The 20,088-nt window shown below is 37.9% G+C and overlaps 2 protein-coding genes across 2 annotated transcripts; both read right to left on the reverse strand.

The window, feature by feature from the left end:
- Positions 1–254: 254 nt before the first annotated feature.
- On the reverse strand, positions 255–3,165 carry LOC147859305 (uncharacterized). Its single transcript, XM_087326013.1, has 3 exons — positions 2,764–3,165; positions 2,247–2,639; positions 255–1,435 (listed from the first exon to the last, which is right to left on the reverse strand). Exons 1-3 carry the CDS (start codon positions 3,148–3,150, stop codon positions 920–922), a joined length of 1,296 nt encoding a protein of 431 aa, XP_087182139.1. The 5' UTR covers positions 3,151–3,165; the 3' UTR covers positions 255–919.
- Positions 3,166–12,034: 8,869 nt separating this feature from the next.
- Positions 12,035–14,480, reverse strand: LOC147859306 (uncharacterized). The gene has a single exon (XM_087326410.1). The coding sequence runs from the start codon at positions 14,476–14,478 to the stop codon at positions 12,088–12,090; it is 2,391 nt and encodes a 796-aa protein (XP_087182536.1). The 5' UTR covers positions 14,479–14,480; the 3' UTR covers positions 12,035–12,087.
- Between the last annotated feature and the right edge of the window lie 5,608 nt (positions 14,481–20,088).

Raw genomic sequence — 20,088 nt, forward strand, 5'->3', positions numbered from 1 at the left:
GGAGAAAGTGAACAACACATTTTCCACAATGCAAAGAAGTGCCTAGGCTTCATGAATACTAAATGGAGTGGCAATCAGAGTAAGGTTGAAAAGTTTTTACTTTGGCAATGTCATGAGCAATGGGTGGGTGTCGAGATACATTTCCATTGGCATGAAGTTTGCAAACTATCAAATGAAGACATACATACATACATATTGATTCATTGTACCATTGTTGGCAAGTTTATGAGGTCACATTACCATAGAAGCATATATAGACACAAAGAGAAATATATATTAACTCTTTTGACATTCTTACAATTGACAAGGAAAGAGAGAAACAAGAAGTTAAAACCTTCTTGTGCTTTCCTGTAAGGCTTTAAAGGCATACAATCACTTTTCCCTTTGAAGTGTGTCCATTCACAAGATATAAGAATTAGTAACAAAGGTAAACCTAATAGCTAGCAAATTAGTTTGCTCTTTTTGTAAGTTTGAAGCTCTTTTGCTTCCCACCTATACATGGGTTGTTATCTCCAAATGCTCCATAAGTGTCTATCGATCCATCCTTAAGAACATTAGGATACTAGTAGTTAGTAGGAATTCAATGTTTTTTTTCTCGAGCACCTCACATTTATACAAAATGATTGCCCGCGTTATCGTGTATATCCCACAATCTAATGATGTACCCAAAATACAATGTTCTCTATGCCGTCCGTCTAGGAGCAATACAAGAGCTCCCGCAACACTTCACAACAAGCATAACCTTTTGTCGCTCGCCAATGGTCAATCTCTAATAACAAATACACTCCTCTCGACAACGAGAATGGAGAATGCGTTTTTCGCCTTCCACCAAAAGAAGCGCGTGCACACATCTTTCATTCCATAGTGTGTGTAACAAACCAACCTACATATGTGGACTTTTGAAATCTTCGAATCCATCCTATGAGATTGACTTACGGACCGGGTGCGAAGCATCTTTCGAGCCGATATCGGACGGGGGGATGAAGAACTCGGGAGACAAGCCCGGCACGTTGAAAGCCACTTCCTCGATGCTCCAAGTCTCTTCCATTTTGGTGCGGCTATGGCTCATCGCTTCGTCCCCGAACCGATAGAGTGTCACGACCGACTCCCCGGCATGGGCTAGCACGACCCCGTCCACGGTCCGGTAATCTTTTAGTGACGATTCGATGGTTGTCTCCCAGTAGACTACATCCGACCCGGTGGCTTGGATCCGGGTGAGATGCGAGTCTTCTAGGTATACGAGGAAACCCGTCCGATGGCTAAAGCATCCCAAGAGGACATGGCGAATGATCTCTGCGGGTCCGTCGCTCCGTTGGCTAAGTGTGGATTGGTCAGCCGCGACTTTCAAGACAAAACAATCCTCGTCTCCGATCCGCCGCTCGCCCACGCAATGGGCATTCGCAAAGAGGCTCGCGGTCATCATCGGATCGAGGCCCTGGGTACGATCCAAAAAGACAGATTATAAGTGAAAATGCACATGCAATGTGCCTCCCCAGTAATGGTAATGGTAGTGAATCTCAACCGATGCATGTAGTTTAACTGATTAATCACAATAAACAAGTGGTTTTAAGCAAAAGGATTAGAGAGAAAATAGTGGTGGTACTAAAATTAGTGGTGGATGGAATGTGAAGGCTAACAAGTGGTTTCAAGAAAAGGATTAGAGAGAAAATAGTGGAGGTAACTAAAATTAGTAGTGGATGCAAAATCCAGGAGTTAAAAAGTAGATCAAATGTTAATGCTACAATTTCAGGGATGTAGAAGTGAATCTAAAATTTGTGCACATTTTGTCCCTGTTGTTGGATTGGAACTTGAACATGCTAAGGACCCAAGGGAAGAATTGGTCTAGAAATTGAATCTAGATTGTCCATTTCATCTCCCCTTTTATGGATTAATTGGAACTGGCACAATGGTTTTGAAGCTAAAACTAAATCTTACATTTCCCTTGTGGATTGGAGCTGCATATATATATATATAGGACAAGAGAGAATTGGCATAGAACCAGGAAATTAGATCCTGCATATTTCCTAGTTCTGGATTGGAATTTGTAAACAATACCCAGGACCAGGGGGGGAATCATTCTCCCTGGTCAATCAGATGAAAAGGAGTTTGATCCTTCATATACTGTCAAGTAGCTACACATTCAAAGAACCTAGACCAATTGTAGCAGAGACTACAAAAAGAACCTAGGTCAATTGTGGCAGAGCCTACAGAAAGGAGCTAGATCAATTAGGGTTATGTAGCTGAACCTGAAGAGCTCTGCGGAGAGGCCGGACAGGTCCTTTGGCCGCGTGCGCACCGAGCCAAGGCGTGTATCGCCACACGATCTTCCCATTGCTCCCCGCTTGAATTGTCCCGCCGCCGAGCGCGAGCTCGATGTGCCACTTGTGGGTGTGGTGATCCATCATCATCATTTGCCATAGCACGAACCGGCCGTGCTCAGCCGGCCTCTTCGATGAAGACAGTGGCTTCTTGGTGGTTTTGGGTGAGAATCGGGCGGTTTTCTTCGATGCGGTTTCGGTCTCCGAAGTGGCCATCCGCACCTTCCCAGAGATGTATGAGTTATGGAAGCTTGTTTGGAATCTTGCAGCTCCTGTGGCTGCCATGTACTGGTAGATTATGTATTGGGCAGAGGATGCCTCCTGTGCAGGAGGAAGAAGAAGAAGAAAACAAGAAACAGAAGTTAGAAATTTGTAATGAGGAAATTAAAATGAAGCCATGGGGATGGATTGATGGAGATGGAGATGGAGATGGAAATTTGCTTACAATAGAGACATTCTTTATGGAGAGGTGAGGAAAAGGTTCATGGGAGGAGACAGAGAGGGGTGCGAGCGGGCAGCCCAGAACCCCGAGGAGCAGCCGGGAATCGAACCCACCACCATTACTACCGCTCTTCTTCTTCCCAGCATTGTAGTAACTATTCTTCTTCATCATCATCATCATCTTCTTCTTCTTCACATTCTTCTTCTGCTCATCCTTCATCTGCTTCTTCATGAAACTGAGCCATGAAGAGATCTCCACAGTTCCTACTCCTCCCCCGCCTTCGTGGAGATCAATGTGGTGTTGCTCCGAGTGGGCAGGACCTTCCATCAATGGAGACAAGGCTTCAGTACAGTATGTCACTTTCTTGGTGTTATTAGTGGATGGATTCATTCTTGTTCCAGGTCGCAGACAAAGGAAGAAGAAGGTAGGATTAGTAGCAGTAGTATTAGAAGAAGAAGAAGAAGAAGAAGAAGAAGAAGACAGAGACAGAGAGGGATGGAGAGAGAAACAGAGAGATTTATGGCTATGGCTGTGTGTGTGTGTGTGTGTGTGTCAGAGAGAGAGAGAGAGAGAGTGAGTGAGAGTGAGAGTGAAAGAGAGAGAGCTATGGTCAATTAGTTCTGAGAACAGAGTAGAGAGAGACAGAGACAAGAGAGAGACACAGAGAGAGAGAGAGAGAGAGAGAGAGAGAAGCTTTCTGCTTTGGCCGTGTGAACCGTCTCTTAATAAGCACACTTTTTATCCCCAACCGTGTGAACTGACCCTTAGTAAGCAGGTTTTTTTTCTAACGACCGGTGTGAAGCGTCCCTTACTAAGGGGCACTTTCTCGTGAGCCCGTGTGAACCGCCCCTTCCTAAGCACACTTTCTCATGCCCCGTGTAAACCGCCCCTTACTAAGCACAGTTTTTCCTTCTAGCCTTGTGAGCCCACCCCTCTTCCTACCTAGCTAAGCACATACTCTCAATTCACACCCAATTCCCACCATTTGGCTCGTAATGTTCCCTGAGCCCCGCTTCCCGGCCATCATCGGCTTCCCCACGTTATATACCCGATTCGTGTCCCATACGTCTGAACAGACACCTCCTTTTTACAGGACAAAAGGAATTTCTCGATGTGAAACGCCGTCTTCCCACATAGACGATTTGTGCAAGGTGAATAAGGAATTCCGCGAGCCTGATCCACATATGTGCTTCCCTCAGCATTTACACGCAACATTTTCCACTCATTATTGCACTCGTGCTTTATCCCGACTACAATGTGGACTTGCACACAGCTCGCTCTCCTAAAGCCATGCTACCTTTCTTATGAAAACATACTTCCCCCGAGCATCTCATGGTCTCATGTGGAGACTCACCCTCGTAAACACGTTACACGACAAGGTTTCTCTCTCGGAACATGTCCACCTTCCTAACAAAGGACATAACGTGTCCATAGCCAACTCTCTCTGATGCACATTTTCTTCTGTGTGGTATATATTTGGTTCTTAAACACGCGTCATGCGAATTGTTCTGTAGTGCACCATCTGTTTATGAACATGTCTTCGGTTCGCATGGAACATAAGTAACATCTTCACCATCGGGTTCGTGTCTTCACACTTCCTAATCACACTAGGTGCCCTTGGTAGCTATTTTAATTATCTTATTTTAGTGGGTTGTTTAATATAGCTCTTGTTTTCTTTTCTTCTTTCCTTCTGTCCCAAGACCTTAATTATTATTTTTCCTTTTCTTATTTATTTATTTAACTCCTTGTTTTCTTATTTTTCCTGACCTTATTCGTGTGAACCTTTTCTTCTCTTTTTCCTTTTTTCTTTTTCCTTTTTTTTTTAGCTAATCATTCTTTTCTCTTTATTTATTTATTGCTGCTACAAGCCTACATACATATTCTTTTGTCTTTTATTTATTTATTTTGTTTTTAATTTCTGTGTTTTCCTAATTTATTTATTTAATTTATTTTTAGCGTTTCCGTTGAACTTTACAAAAAGGGTCCCCCCCCGCCCCAAAGAGAAGGAATATGGTCTCATGAAGATCATGTTTTACATTACACGAGTTTAGAGAGCAAACTGCCATGCCAACCACAGAAAAAGGAAGACCATCGGTCCCGCGCTAAAAAAACATGGGGCACACATGTAGCCTACAAATTGCGCAACAATGAACATCAAGTTTGCTAGTACCCCGCCCACATATATGAATGGCATTGTGCCATGTCACATCCGACCATCGGCGTATCAGATCACCATGATAGCATATATGCGCAATCCATGAAATATTGATACCTATGTCAAGCCTTTTCCGCATTCAATTGCATGGAGACATAGGTTGCAAGCCTAGTCTTGGACAAACCAACTTTTAGTTAGGTTTGCAACCAACCATGTATCCGCTTTCCCATTATCTATCTAAATTGTCTACATAGTGTTGAAGCATCCCATATATTGCCCTTTCTCTCAATTTTGAATTTCTAATTTGCCCGATGTAAGCTTATTCCAAATCAAAGAGATCACTAATTTGGCACCGAAACCTTCTCCCAATCAACATACACTCCTCCGAATTTATATATTCTAAAGTCGAACTTTGCATAATGAGTTCTTTCAATCTGCTTCTCTTTCAGTGGATACAAAGCATTCATTCATCTTTAAATTTCCAATTTTGCCTGACCTAAACTTTTTCCACAGCAAAGAGGTTATTAATTTGGTACCTAAACCTTCTCCCAATCAACATGTGCTCCTCTGAATCTATATATTCTAAAGTTGAACTTGCATAACGAGTTCCATAACCCTACATACTTCTCTTTCAATAGATATAAAGCATTCATTTTTTCCTACGGTAGAAGGCTAGAAAAAGACAATCAAGAGAACGATATTCGAGAACCAAATATCCTTTTCTAAATCTCCGTTTTTTGCTTTAAATAATTGGCATGTTTCTTTCCATCTATTTTGTTTCTAGCTCAAGGCAGTTTCCTCTTCCCATTATGATTGACAATGGTATCATTGGATTTGTCCCCTCGAGATGACGATTGAGTTGAGAAACCATAGGGCTAGGTTTGGGCCCTATTTTATTTTTTTAAATGATTGGGCGGCTTGGGCCTCCTTGTCCCTTCACACTTGCTCCCTTTTCACCTCTTTGGTTGTCGTTGGCAAATGTCTTTTGCCCCCTCTTCTTTCTTGTTGATTCCTCAAATCTCACCTTTTTCTTTGGGTCACCCCCTCTCACTCAATTCCTCATGGTCTCACTTTAAAGAGTAAATTTTTCTTTTCGACTTTGTGTGTTGTGGGAAATATGACACTTCCTAAGTTTTAAAGTCATTCAAGAGTAAAGGTGTATTGTTGCATGGACCTCAATTTGTATAAAGCATTGAGAACAAACTCAACATAAATCTCATTGCTCAAAGAGGTGAACTCGTTACATTTGGAATCCATAATTTCAATAACATACTGTAATCTCCTTTTGTAATCCCACCGTATTATAATGCTTAGTAGATTATGAATCATTGTATATCTCTTACATTATCAACCTTGATAAAGCACTATTTCTTCTCTTTGAGATGAATGTTTTTAATGACAATGGGGTCATTGAGCAATTAATTGAACCCCCATGACCTACAAAGTCCATGACTCCTGTCATGCATGCCAATTTAGTCTTTCACTTCATTGTGGTTGGGATTTGCGTCATTTGTGATGAATGAGTGTTAACAATTAACCATAATGGTGATGAAATAAGACAAGCCAAGACAAATAAGCATAGTTAAAAAGGATTTATCAGGTATTAATAAGTATTGTGATTTATACCATCATAAAGCATATTACCCAAACAATCCTTTGTTTACAAATACATATGTATAGAGGAAACAATATTAGAAAAATCAAGAAATAGTAGAGGTATATTTGTGAGCTTTGTGAAAAAATACGAGGGGGGACATTTTGTTAGATTTTTGTACTCTTTATCACAAGGTTAAAATCCCATGCATATGCAATACTCCATTGATCTTAGGCATTTCCAATTTGGCAGCTTTTCACTACCCAACAACTTCACTACTACACTAGCCTAATAGTGAGAGTTATTAATCAAGTGCTTGTATTTGTTATACTCCTATTTTGACCAATCACCCCCCATACCACAAATTTGTCTTTATAGTGTAGTTGCCTCCATTGTGACATTATGATAAATATGAAGTATAACCTAATAGGTTGCCCATGTTTTATGTATGATAGGTGCAAGCTAGGATACTTTGAATCACAGGCAATGCTTTGTTTACTAGAATATGGGCATAATCAGAGTAACAATGGTCAACTTGGAAAAATTACTTGTGTTTTGTATTGATTTCCAATGAGAGTGAGAGAAGACAAAGACTTGGTCCTTTTGTGGGTAGCCCACATTTTTTAACTCATAAATTATATGCATTGAGACTTCAAGTCACCCAAGATTTATGACCTCATTTCACACCAAGTAATTAATAGCTTGCAAAACCATGTTGCCTTCCAACTTCAATTGTCAGGATTAGAAATATCACTAAATTTTGCTTAGGTGTTCATATTTTGTTAAGAGAGCTTACGGTTAACTTGAATGCAGAAAATAAATCTTCCTTTAAATCTCAAAAATCAGTGCATTTGCTCAGGGAAATCTATTCTACTAAAACATTAAGTAGATCTTGATTCCTATTCTAGTTAGATTTGTCAATGCTACTTTTATAAGCATAGCAGTGCAGGGTTTGTTGCCATGGTATCGTATCACTATAAGAATAAAACACATTCAAGATTCATTCAACATATTTCCATAGGCATGATTACCCACAGATTTATCCAACATGCATTGGTTGACCAAAGGTAAAATTTAAAACAATTGCACAAGGATTTACCCAAAATTTTCATAAATATACCAACCCACAATACATATTTCCAAGTATAATTATCTATTGTAGAAAATAGACACACTTGCACTACATCATGTGTATGTTGCCACTTGCAACGGTGATAGATGATAAGTTAAATGTGGAGATAATTAAAAAACAATATGGCACTTCTCATGTAATTTAACATATACATTTAAGAAGGTCAAAGCAAGGATAAAAAGGTTCTTTTCTTGTTATGAATGTTATCGTCGTTGTTTATTCGCCAATATTGAAACGACGCGCCATTATGAGCAAAAGAGAAATATGTCGTGAATATAGTATGTAGTTAGGACGAGTCTGACATGTCGAATTGGTTGTAAGTTTTGAACATGCTTGATATTTGATCTCTTTTGTTCTCACCTTACTTCAATGGATGTGCAAAGTCTAGACTTTATGCAAAATAAGTTATGGCCATAATATATGCATGTCATAAGTGACATGTTGAATTGGTTGTAAGTTTTTAACATGCTTGATATTTGATCTCCTTTGTTCTCACTTTACTTCAATGGATGTGCAAAGTCTAGACTTTATGCAATAAGTTATGGCCATAATATATGCATGTCATAAGTCAATTATTTACTTGGGGAACTTTCCAAATCTACTCATCGTATTAAATGGGAAAGTAAAAGTAGGTCCCTTGCTTATAATAATAGATACTGAAATTTCCATAATCTCTTGATCGATACATTAGTTACCAACGAGATTAATGCCATCAGGTAGTAATAGGCACTCATATCACGCAATGAAATCAAGCATTATCCAATTTCGATGGATTAATCACATTAGATCCTCTCTCTTTCTTTGGCTTAATGTGTTGCATTTACCAACGAAAGTCACACTATAGAGAACCCAAGTTTCATTGTTGTCAAAAGTAGGAATCAACAACTGTTTGGTTTCAGCTTAACCAGCTTCGTCCAAACCAATCCGGTTAAGCCTGGACCGGTTTGGGAGTTTTCAAACTTGAATTGAACCAATCCCTAATTTGGTTAAGGCTTATTTAGTTATTCAGGAAACAAAAATTAACAAATTACACTAGATAGAGAGGAAAAGGTAAGATTAGCCACATTGACCCATTACATTGTTGTAGAATTCCTACCATATAATACGTACGCAAAGTATTCTAACTTTAAAAAAAAAAACTTAGAATACGTATTTTATAGATAAAATATGTTAATTACTTAGAATACGTGTAAAATACATTAAATACTTCTTACATTCTAAAAATTTTCTCTCAATAAAATATTTTAAATTTTAAATATTTTAAATTTTTAAATTTTTAAATTTTTAAATTTTTTTGAAATGTTAAATGCATAGAATACGTCAAATTCTTAGAATATGTTGAATACATGAAATTTTGAAAAATGGCAGTTCTAAAACTGTAGAATACTTCAAAGTATTCTAAACGTAGACTTCGCATTTTTTAACAACTATGACCCATTCCAAAGTCACATGAGATGCCTCATCTAAATTGTACAAATTTGGGCCTCACGAGTTTAAACATAAGGCTCTGACTGTACTATTACTTGAAACAACTAGAGGTGATTCTGGCGAGTGCAGGTAAAGCATAGAATAGAACATATTGGATATTTTACCATCCATGAAGAAGCCAAAATTGACCTATTGGACCAAATCTACATGTCATCTTGTATGTGATTCCTTCATAACAAGAGGGTTTTCTACAATGTAGTAAGAACTCTATAAGTAAAAACAATGCACACACATATGTGTTAACCCTTCTTGGTGGATATTTCAGTATGACACCATTATGCAAGTCTAACAAGTCATGATATTTCTCGTGAATTACCTTATACGTCAGACATGTGGTAAGTAATGATATTCATCCTCACACCAGGTTTTCATTGCGTCGCTTCATGGTGATGATGCCATGATGCTACCTCAACACCCAATGTGTGTGTGTGTGTGTGTGTGTGTGTGTGTGTGTGTGTGTGTGTGTGTGTGTGTGAGAGAGAGAGAGAGAGAGAGAATGAATAAGATATTAATCATGGCACGATTACTATTAAGCTACATGAAATTAACCTCTCCGACTAAAAGTAGTATTCTAATGATTTAGTAGTTAATGGGTAGTTTTGATATCAAAGCTATTTTTTATATTTCCATTGTAAATAAAATTTCCAAAATGCCCACTTGCTAATTTTTAAAAATTCTCTAAATACCCTTTAAACATTTCTAGAATATCCCACCATCTCTATACCCTATCAATCACAATGCGCATCCTTCATTACAATGTTCATTAGGAACACTCTTGAACATCAAGAGTGAAGAATAAACTTTGGGCACCGTGAAAATGTGTTCACTTTTGTCCCATAGATCAACTTTCGTCTCCTTGTGGATCCACGAATAAAACTCTTGAACATTGAGAATGAAGAATAAACTTTGCATAATGTGAAAATGTTTTCACTTTGGTCCGACAGGTCAAATTTGGTATCCTTGTGGATGGTAAAAAATCCATGAGGAAACTCTTGAACATCAACCGCGGAGAATAAACTTTGCACCCTACGGAAATGTGTTTACTTTGGTCATTTTTTACTTCTGAGGACAATGATAAACCAACAACATTTTGAGGAATTCGAGAAAATTATGGGTGTTGGGAAATTTGCTGAATAAGCATGGTTACTTTAGTACATTCCCTAACTATGTAGATGTACTTTTCACAAACACGTGGACAAGTTTCAAATTTTCTCTTTACTTCAAGAAGAGGATGCAATCATGAACAATATTCAAATTGTTGTACTATGAAGATACTAGAGTATCTAGCTTACAATATAATTTTAACATTTCTTCTGCATGTTGCTTGGTTTGGGTTCGGGAAATCATGCTACATGGTTTTCCTTGTGAAAGGATTCATATTTTTATGATGGCATTTTTGAAAATTAACACACAACTCAACTTGTAATGAGTAGTGAAATCGTATACTATTGTCTTCTAAATGCTCCCATAAGGTACCTTTGGGTCAACAATCATAGGGTATCATCTATGTTGTATGTATATGTCTTGACAGTGTGTTGTTGAAAAACTAGACATTCACACATGTTTTACTAATTTAATAAAGTTGCATGGGAAAATCCAAACAAAGAACGAGAACTTATCAAAGATTTAGGGTTCCACTATAGCAATAATTGATGGTTGTGTGGAAATTTTAAGGGCTAGAATATGGGATTTGACCTTTTATATATCATTTACATGTAGTTAAAAATGCATGGAGCATTCATCACAGTAGTATTCAGTCATCAAATAGTTCGGACATGTTATACTCTCTATAGGAATGCCAATTTTTTTTTTATTTCTCGTCAATAAAACTCGTAAATCAATTAAACGTGTCAATGGGATAGAATATGACATTGTACGATGTACGATGTACATTATGCAAAAACCCCTCAAGTCAGAAGCTTGTTGTGCACAAATCTACTATATTTATGCTCCCAAATGTTGTGCATGTCTTGTAGTGTTTCCATGATTGTATGTGCACAATTATGAGTATTATTCAAATTGTAAATTGACAAAAAATGTTACCATAGTACTACGTGCACTTGTTCATATGTGGATTTTTGGCGAAGAAATAACTTAATGGAAGATGTAGTTCACATGAGAATGAAAGGTCAAACAATGCTCTTATGCATGGCTTGTAGTGTGGATGTCATACTTTCAACATCTAGAAGGTCGAATACAAACATCTCAATTGACAAAAAACAGCTTGTACGACTTAAAACATTGTATTTGCATAAAGATGATCAATGCCAAGAATTAGGATTAAATCCAGGTAAGCTTAGTTGCTATGATACTATGATGTAGTTGACCTATTTCTAGAAGTCTCTAGGTAGGGAAGTGAATATTTGAGGTGGTTAGCGTGGCTAACCTTTTGGTACCATCACCGAATTATGCAACGCACTCAAATCCAATTCATGCTCTCTAGTGTGTATGGGTCTCCAACATTAACAACCTATCTCTAGTATGGTATCAATTTTATTTTCAAGGATTTTTTAGATAATTCCTAGTACGACCCTAACTAGTAATGCAATTAGCATAGCTTGCCTCTCTAGCTAGGGAGGTGAACATTACAAGTAGTTAGTGTAGTTAACCTTTTGGTACCACTACCAAGTTATGCAACACACTCAAATCCATTTCATCCTCTCTAGAGTGCATGGCTCTCCATGGACATTAAGAATCTATCTTTGGTATGATGGTAAATTGATTTCCTAGGATTTTTAGATAATTCCTATTATGACCCTAATTAGTAATGCAATATGCGCCTCCGTGCACAAGTTTGGTAAAGAGACAATTTGCAATAAAAACCACAACGCTTTTCCTTAAAAAGCATACCATAAACCACATAACACTTTTATAAAATTCAAAGGAAAACTATTTTCCAACATCCTTTATAACTATACAATTAAAGCTTATATTGCAAAAATTGAAGCCACTCTAAACTTACAAGTTATGCAACGTGTATTCCTTATTTACATGAGACACAATTGCTACAAGCAAAGGTCCCGCAATGGAAGCATGCATAAGATCTTCTTTGTCGCTATCATCTAAAGGCTTTGCGTCATTCGTGACGATACACACCGACACATCAGACATAACATAGTTATAAGAAGAAACTTGCTCGGCCCGCCAAAATGTATAATCAAAAGAATCAGGGTCTTTTTCTGCCGCTTTTTGTCGCTTCCTCAACAAATCCCTCCTCGTTCTCTCTCTTTGACATTCATTGTAATGGTCTTCATCAAGGGGCATACTTCTCAATGAGTCTTTTAGTTGTCTCACACGCTCTCTCCATGCACGTCGCCACATGCGAGTGTTATATGATCTTTCTGGAGTAGATTCAATTCGCAATGCTTGTGATTCTTCATTTCTATGCCCCAAATGTATGTGACGACCAACTCTAATACCTCTATCAAATGAATGATCATTCCTTGATTCATATTGCATGCCACTCAAAGAAGTAACCCTATTCTTAGTATTGCTCCTTTTAGCAACAACATTGTCCATGGAATTAGCATCAAGTGAGTTTGATGTATTATTCCCATTACATCTTACACGAAGGCATTCATCCTCATCTTGATTTGGCTCATTGTTCACGTCTTCAACTAAAGGAACCAAACGACTCCCCATTGGTTTGGGCACATGTCCACTCATGTCAATGCCTCTAGACAAATATGAATCAAGATATGTAGTTTTCCTAATTGTTGCATTTGTTTGTCGAGCATTGGTCGACAGAAGCTTGTTAGGAAGCCTATGGTTCTGATTTGATATAGGTCCAAGTCTTAAGTCATTTATGATGACATTATTGGAAGGTTCGATTGAGTTAGGTCTAGAAGAGCAACCTTCCATGTGAACAAAGGAATGAGGATGATCTAAAACTTTTCCTTTACCTTTACAAATGCTTGTATTCTTTGGGAAGGGACTTTTTGATAAAGGTGAAAAGCTAGGAATTTCATCCTTTCTTCCGTAAATACAAGTTCCATCATTACCTGAACTTAAAAGACTCTCGCTAGTCTCTTCTTTGCATTTACGCGCACTACCTATTATAGCATTTGGTTCCTCATTTTGCGCATTAGTTGATGGTAGAATGGCACTATTGTCAAAAAATGCTAAGCATTGTGAATTATCATATGGCCCAAAGCACTTGATATTGCCCCCTACGTGATTTTTTGTATCTTTTGGACCACAAATAGCAAGCTTGGAAGGCACCTCTTTGGTATTGTTTGCATGCCCATTCAAATCATTTGAAGCCATTGATTCATTCCCGTATAAAGTCCTAATCTGATCAATATGATGTTTCCGTAAAAAAACAGTTATACTCTCGGTGATATCCACGAGCAAAAAGCTTGTCAAGTTAGGAAATTGAGCAATAAAGGGAGGAATAGCATCCCTCAATTCATTCAACCCTTGGACAATGGCAAAGTGAATAATGGGAAGCATTCTTTTGAGGACATCATTGCTGGGTGCGATCACTTGGCGAAGGTGGAAGCTAGAGAGGCCTTTCCTTTTCCTAAGAAACACGGTATCCGATGAGGCCCAACTATAATCACGATTATTGGACTTTCCTGATCTATGATCGGGCTTTTGTAACCTTCCCATCGATTCATGATCGACACTAATATTATTGTCAATCATATCATTGTTACACCTTCGAGTTGAGGCCCCATTTACTTCAACATTCCTACACATTCGAGATGAATACTCACTCACTCCGGTATTAGTACACCTTAGAGATAATCCCTCAAGATGGGCACCATCATTCTCACTCCAGCATTCATCCCTATAATCTCCCATACGAGGAGGTGTATTGACTCTAATGCTAACATTATCATTACCAAGACCAACGCCATCATCGTCATCATCCATGGCTCTAGTAATACCTTTGAAAGCACCACTCTCATCAAAGCTCATAGCTTCGTCTTCTATTTCGGGACTAAGCAATGCATGTGACCCTTCGTCTAGACCCATGAGGGAGGAGTCAAGGTCCGAAAAGTCGCCCGTTTTAGCTGCCATAAAGACGAATTTCTCGACCGAGTTTCCTATTTCGGCGTATCTCATACACCGCGCCCACGTGGGCGGATCCCTTCTCGGCGCGCCGAGCCTCGCGACTAGAGACCTAAGTTTCTTGAAAGGCCTAATCATGGCATGGATCATGTTCAGCTTCTCCTCGTACGACACGAGCTGCTCGGGGCAAACGATGGAGAGCGAGGTCACGAGCGCGGCCTTCTCACGGAAGGCTTTCGAGACGGACATGCATCGGACAAGTGACTTGCAGTCCGAAACGGACGAAAATATGAGATGGGCGACCTCGTCCGGCAAAGTGTCGAAGTAATCCATCGTGTGTGTGTGTGTGTGTGTGTGTGTGATCGGACACCCTGCACATTCACAGATCAAATAAAATAACATACTCTTCACAAAGCAAAAAAGCAAAAAGCAAAAAGCAAAAAGCAAAAAAAAAACAAAAAGCAAAAGGCAAAAGGCAAAAAAGCAGAAAAGCAACGAGCAGTACTTACCTCTCCCCCTTCCTTCTTCTTCTTCTTCTTCTTCTTCTTCCTCCTCCTCCTCCTCCTGATGTGATGCTGCAGAATCAGAATCTCACAGAAGAAAGCTTTTCACTTCTTCAGGTTTTCAGGTGTCAAATGATAGGGTTTAGGATTTCCGACAGGGAATTATTAAGGATTTTAACACAGGAAAATGTTAGGACATCGAACACATGAAAGGGGGGGGGGGAGAAAAAAAAGCAGCAAAGAAGCAGAGAATAAATACGATTTAAAGGAAACAAGACCGAAACCGGGAGAAAAAACCAATAAATACTGAGAGAAGAAGCGCTCTCCGTTTTTCTCTGTGTAGACAGACAGAGAGAGGTTCCATGGAAGCTTCGACGAAGGAGACAGCGTTCCCCCCCGTGGATGGATGACGTGCCTCTCCAGTTTCTGCGTTCACACTTGTCCGGACAAAAGGGAAAAAAAACGTGACACACCTTATCCACTTACTGCTTGCTCCTCGATGACGTGCCTCTTCACCTTCTGCTTTCACACTTGTCCGGACAAACAAACATGACATTACCTTATCCGCTCGCGTGTGTCTCCTCTCGTCCACCCTCTCGACTTACCCGCACTAACGTGGTGCCTCTCTCCACTCACTTTCTCGATTCACACTTGTCGGGATAAAAAAACAAGCAAACCATATTCGCCTTATGCACACTAATGTCATACATCATATCTTTGAACCTGCACCGGGTTTTTTTTCACCATCTTTTGTTATTATTACTACCTTCCCCATACTCACCGGCATAGTCATCGACAATTGTCTTGATACTGCTTTTCATCGCGTGCATTCGTCCTTGTAAATGAGCACTCCTCGTGCACCTTTGTGGAGCCTTGAAGTGTCACGTGCCATGCATCTTAGGTGCATTGATGTTGCTACAGTCTAAATTTTCTAGCTGCATTTGCATGGACATTGATTCTTGGTTGTGCATGGTTTGTCTTTTGCAACTTGCGTAGGCCTACACTATTCACTACAGTTGGCCCTAGTCACTTTTTAGCATCGTAACTTGTGATGTGGATGGTGGAGATCTACCAATTTGGGGCTGTGAATGGTATCTTATTTGCAACTTACAAGATGAGGCAATGACACATTGGCCTTGCTAGAGAAAGTTTGTTGCATATTGTGGGCATGGTTAAAATGTTCAAGTTGTTTTATCGATGTACATTGATTGACCTTAATAATGAAAACTTGCTCATTGCGAATGATAAAAGGAGCTAACCATCTATTCATATATCGTGCAATCTCCACCATCCATGTTGTTGCACTATAAGCACCAATTCTATTGTTTAGGTTTAGAATTGGTTCCACCTTATAACCAATCATAAGACACATTGATCGTTGTATACAAAGCAAGTTCCTTACATAATTTAAGTTGCCCATTAGTCCATCTAGTCATACATAACTTGATCTCTAGCATCCATGCGGTCATGCTACTAAAATACTTGTAAAACTAAAGTTCCAAGAATGTATCAATGGATGTTTGAACTTAAGTATATTTGTAGTCAAGGAAAACAAAACACCAAGAAGCAAAAACCCTGCACCATGATCGTGGGCTAGCTAGCATGTACGTGTACCAGATCCACTTGAACTCCAAGTTTCTTTGGCATAAATGAGCTTGTTTTATAAATATTTAGGCGCATATGTGCATGGAATTAATTTGAAACTCTCTATGTTAATAGATCCAAAACATTCATACACTAAGGATTTTAAATAACCATAATGTTGTGTTTATGCCTTAGTTCAACATTGTTTGGAAATATTGTTGTTTATCATTTATAGTTTAATCAAATGCTTGTAAGCTCGCTCAAGAGTTAGAGTCAAAGTTTGGATGCAACTTGCAACTGCATTATCTTAATTATGCATTTTTCCATCTTGGGATATGTGTGCCTATTGATCAGAGAGGATGTGTGCCATACTGACACAGACAGAAAGTTCTACTATGTGTAATAGAAAGTTAGAGAGAGGAAGAAGTGTATTTACATCTCCAAAGGGCCAATGTGGCCCACAAAACTAAAATGAGATGCATCTCATAGCTTTTTTGCTTGTTCTATGTAACAAAACCATCCCAAAGCCCCATGAGACTATTACCCATACAGAATAATGGAATATTTGCATTGATGTGCACATGCATAAGATTTCTTTGCATCACATGTTTGACGAGGGTAATTGTTTTTCCTATTCCATAAAAGTAAAAATGCACTCTTAAAGAGTATAATTATCAATATGCATTAACATGGAAAGCTATTGAAAATGCCTACAATGGATAGGGGAAAATAAGGAGATTGACTCCCACAAAAAATGCATATTTGGGAAGTGTAGAGTGACAAAAACAAATGTCCAAATTCAACATATATGAACTTCCCATGTCGTGTTTTCCTCCATAGTTACATGATACATCATGAGACAAGAATTGGGCTCATGTTTACCCTATTACCAATGTTGCAGAAAGGGACAAGTATCAATCACTTCTACGCAAGTAGTGGGTATTAATCAACACTGCTAATCTCCTACTTCTATCCATAAACCTTGAATGAAAGAATTAGCTAATAGTCAAAGAAGCTACTTAATAGCCTTAACTACACAATTAAGCAACTATTTGATAAGGAAATCACAAATGTTCAAACACCACGATTTTATCAGTAAAAATCAATGATAATACGAGTGGTTAAGGAACTAAGGTAAAACAAACCTAAGCAAAGATAATTGTGATAGATCATAAGAGAACAAGTATATATGGAGAGAAAGAGAACTCAAGTCTGAGTGATGAGAAAGTAAATAATAATTGGAAAAAGAAGGAAAACTAATTGGAAACCGTAGTACGTAATATTCGTCTTCGTTAGCCCAAACATTCTCTTTCATACGTATGCAACGAATGCGTATGTTATTAAAACATTCTTGTGTTTTTTTTAAACACTTTTTACCTTAACTTTCTTGCCCTTTTTTTTTAAAAACTTTATAATAAATAATGAGTGCAAAAATATGGTATTTACCATACTTCTAGGGTGTTTTTCTTGCGCGAATGATAAGAATGTTCGCGAATGCCAATGCACGACTTTTACGTATGCTTCATACTATGCTAAAGACAATCCTCACATATTGTGCTTTAGTGTATAATGTCTTGTTACCATACAACATAATGTCAAACCTTGGGATGAGGAAAGTGAATGGAGAAAGCCATTTTGGGAGCAAACAATTAGTATGTAAGATCTCAATTAAAAAATATAAATGACATTTAAAATGAAATGCACATGAATCTTTTAGATAAAAATTGTTGAATCAAATTAGAGGGAATGTCGAAAGTGTCTTATATGATGTATCAAGGTAGTGCAATTACATTGTGTTTTAAGATGCAATGCCTTGTAGTTCCACTCATAGTACGAACCATACGTGCATTTGCATTTGCATTCGCAAATGTTTCGATCATTCGAGTATGGTAACCACCCTCGAAGAATGGTAAATACCATACTTTTGGATTAACTATCTATTATGAGGTAAATAAACCTAAAAAATGAAAAAAAACAAAAAAAAAAAACCTTAAAAAAAGGGGGAAAAAACACAAGAATGTTTGAATAACATTCGTATTCGATTTCCAACGTAGGAAAACGAATGTTATGCTAGATGAACACGAATTTTACGTACTATGGTTCCACTATAATTGGTAGAGATATCACTTACTTTAAAGGAGATACCTTTTTCCTCAACCAATGTTATGTCATGGAGATCCACGATTTAATGAATTAGTGTTGATTATCTCAAACAATAAATTGTAGATTGTTAAAGTGAACGCAACAAAAAAGCCACACAACATAAAAAAACGCCCCATACAATGCTCTATTGGTGCATGTTCTTGAAACTACAAATGCGAACGATCATCAAAGTTCACGGATAAAAAAGCCATCGTTACAGTCACAGGCTTGATGGGGGCTTAAAAGTATAAAAAAAGAACGGAGGAAATATTCTAAAGTAGTTTATATGCTCGTTAGTTCTATTGATAATGTAAGAGGGACATGAAAGAAACATTGGTCCGTATATTCTTTCAAATTCAATTTGATATTGAATGCACACCAATGATGTGAAATGGTTGCAATGTGTTGATTGATTGATGAAATCATGCTTCTTGGTGGATAATGATACCATACACATTATCCACATTGCAATCATACGGTTGTGCAAGGCATCTCAAGGCCTGAGGTAGATGGCCAAATTATTTGACAAACCCCGAGTCGACGGTAGAAATCACCCATAGTTTATGTATAATGTATTGAGAGCATGCCATGTATAAATACTTGAATGAGCGCATGTGCAATGAAACTGGGAATTCTTACACTTTGTTTTTTAGAATGCAATGGACTCGTTGCATGGACCTTTGGATTATTAAACATAAATTCACGAAAGGCATATTACGACTAAAAAATTAGACTGTATGATCTAAAACCTAGAAACATGAAGGCTTTTTAGGATGAACACAACATAAGACTCGTGGATTGAATGGAACCACCCATGAGCTTAATGTAAACTTGTGAGTTTATATACAAAATTGGTGAGGATATCTCAAACCTTTATATGACATATAAATGCAATGATTACAAATCATGCTTTATAATGTATATATTGCCATTCAAATATAAGTGGTTGATCAATTACTTAATATTGGTTTGCCTGACCTTGTACGATTCTCTACATGGAATATGAAATCTAGGTATAATGTTTGTAACATTCTAGTTTAGGTCACAACAATCCAATTTAATCCTCAGATTGATAGGCAACGGTGGCATGCTTATATATTACTTTACACTTAACATTCACAACACCTAAAAAAAGTTCACAATGTGATTAAAATTTGAGCTTCTTTTGCTAAATGTTGCTATGTCTACATGTTTTATAACAAACTCAACATAAAAAAGTAGTAAAAATGAAATTTTGCTTTTGGATCTACAATTTTAATACGGAAAGGTTCGTATTATAAGTTATAACTTATAACATTGCCAAATAGCACCACATTAAGAGTACCTTGAGCAACCCATGATATTTTCATGGACTTGATTAAAATTTTATGCATGAGTATATAATATTTATGCATGGGATGGAAATAATATAATTTTAATGCCGTGTTCATATCAACTTGGTTAACAACATATGCTCTTAGTATAACCTTTTGCATGAAGCAATAATATATAAAAATAACGTCACTTTCATACCAATGACTTTTGAGGGTTGACATGTCAATTATAGGAACCCCCCTCAATCAATGATACACATTCATAGCACATATGGACAACATACAATTTGCACATGCATAATTAGAGAGCTCAATGTTGCGATGCATATTACGTAATATATGTAGGTCACCCCAATGAGTTAGAATATTGTTCGCTCGACAATCCAAAGTTAACTAGTTCA

This window comes from Azolla caroliniana, unplaced genomic scaffold (assembly GCF_043228905.1).
Source record: "Azolla caroliniana isolate FFs.n. ecotype wild unplaced genomic scaffold, voAzoCaro1.0.p SCAF_10, whole genome shotgun sequence".
In the NCBI taxonomy this organism is placed as follows: domain Eukaryota; kingdom Viridiplantae; phylum Streptophyta; class Polypodiopsida; order Salviniales; family Salviniaceae; genus Azolla; species Azolla caroliniana.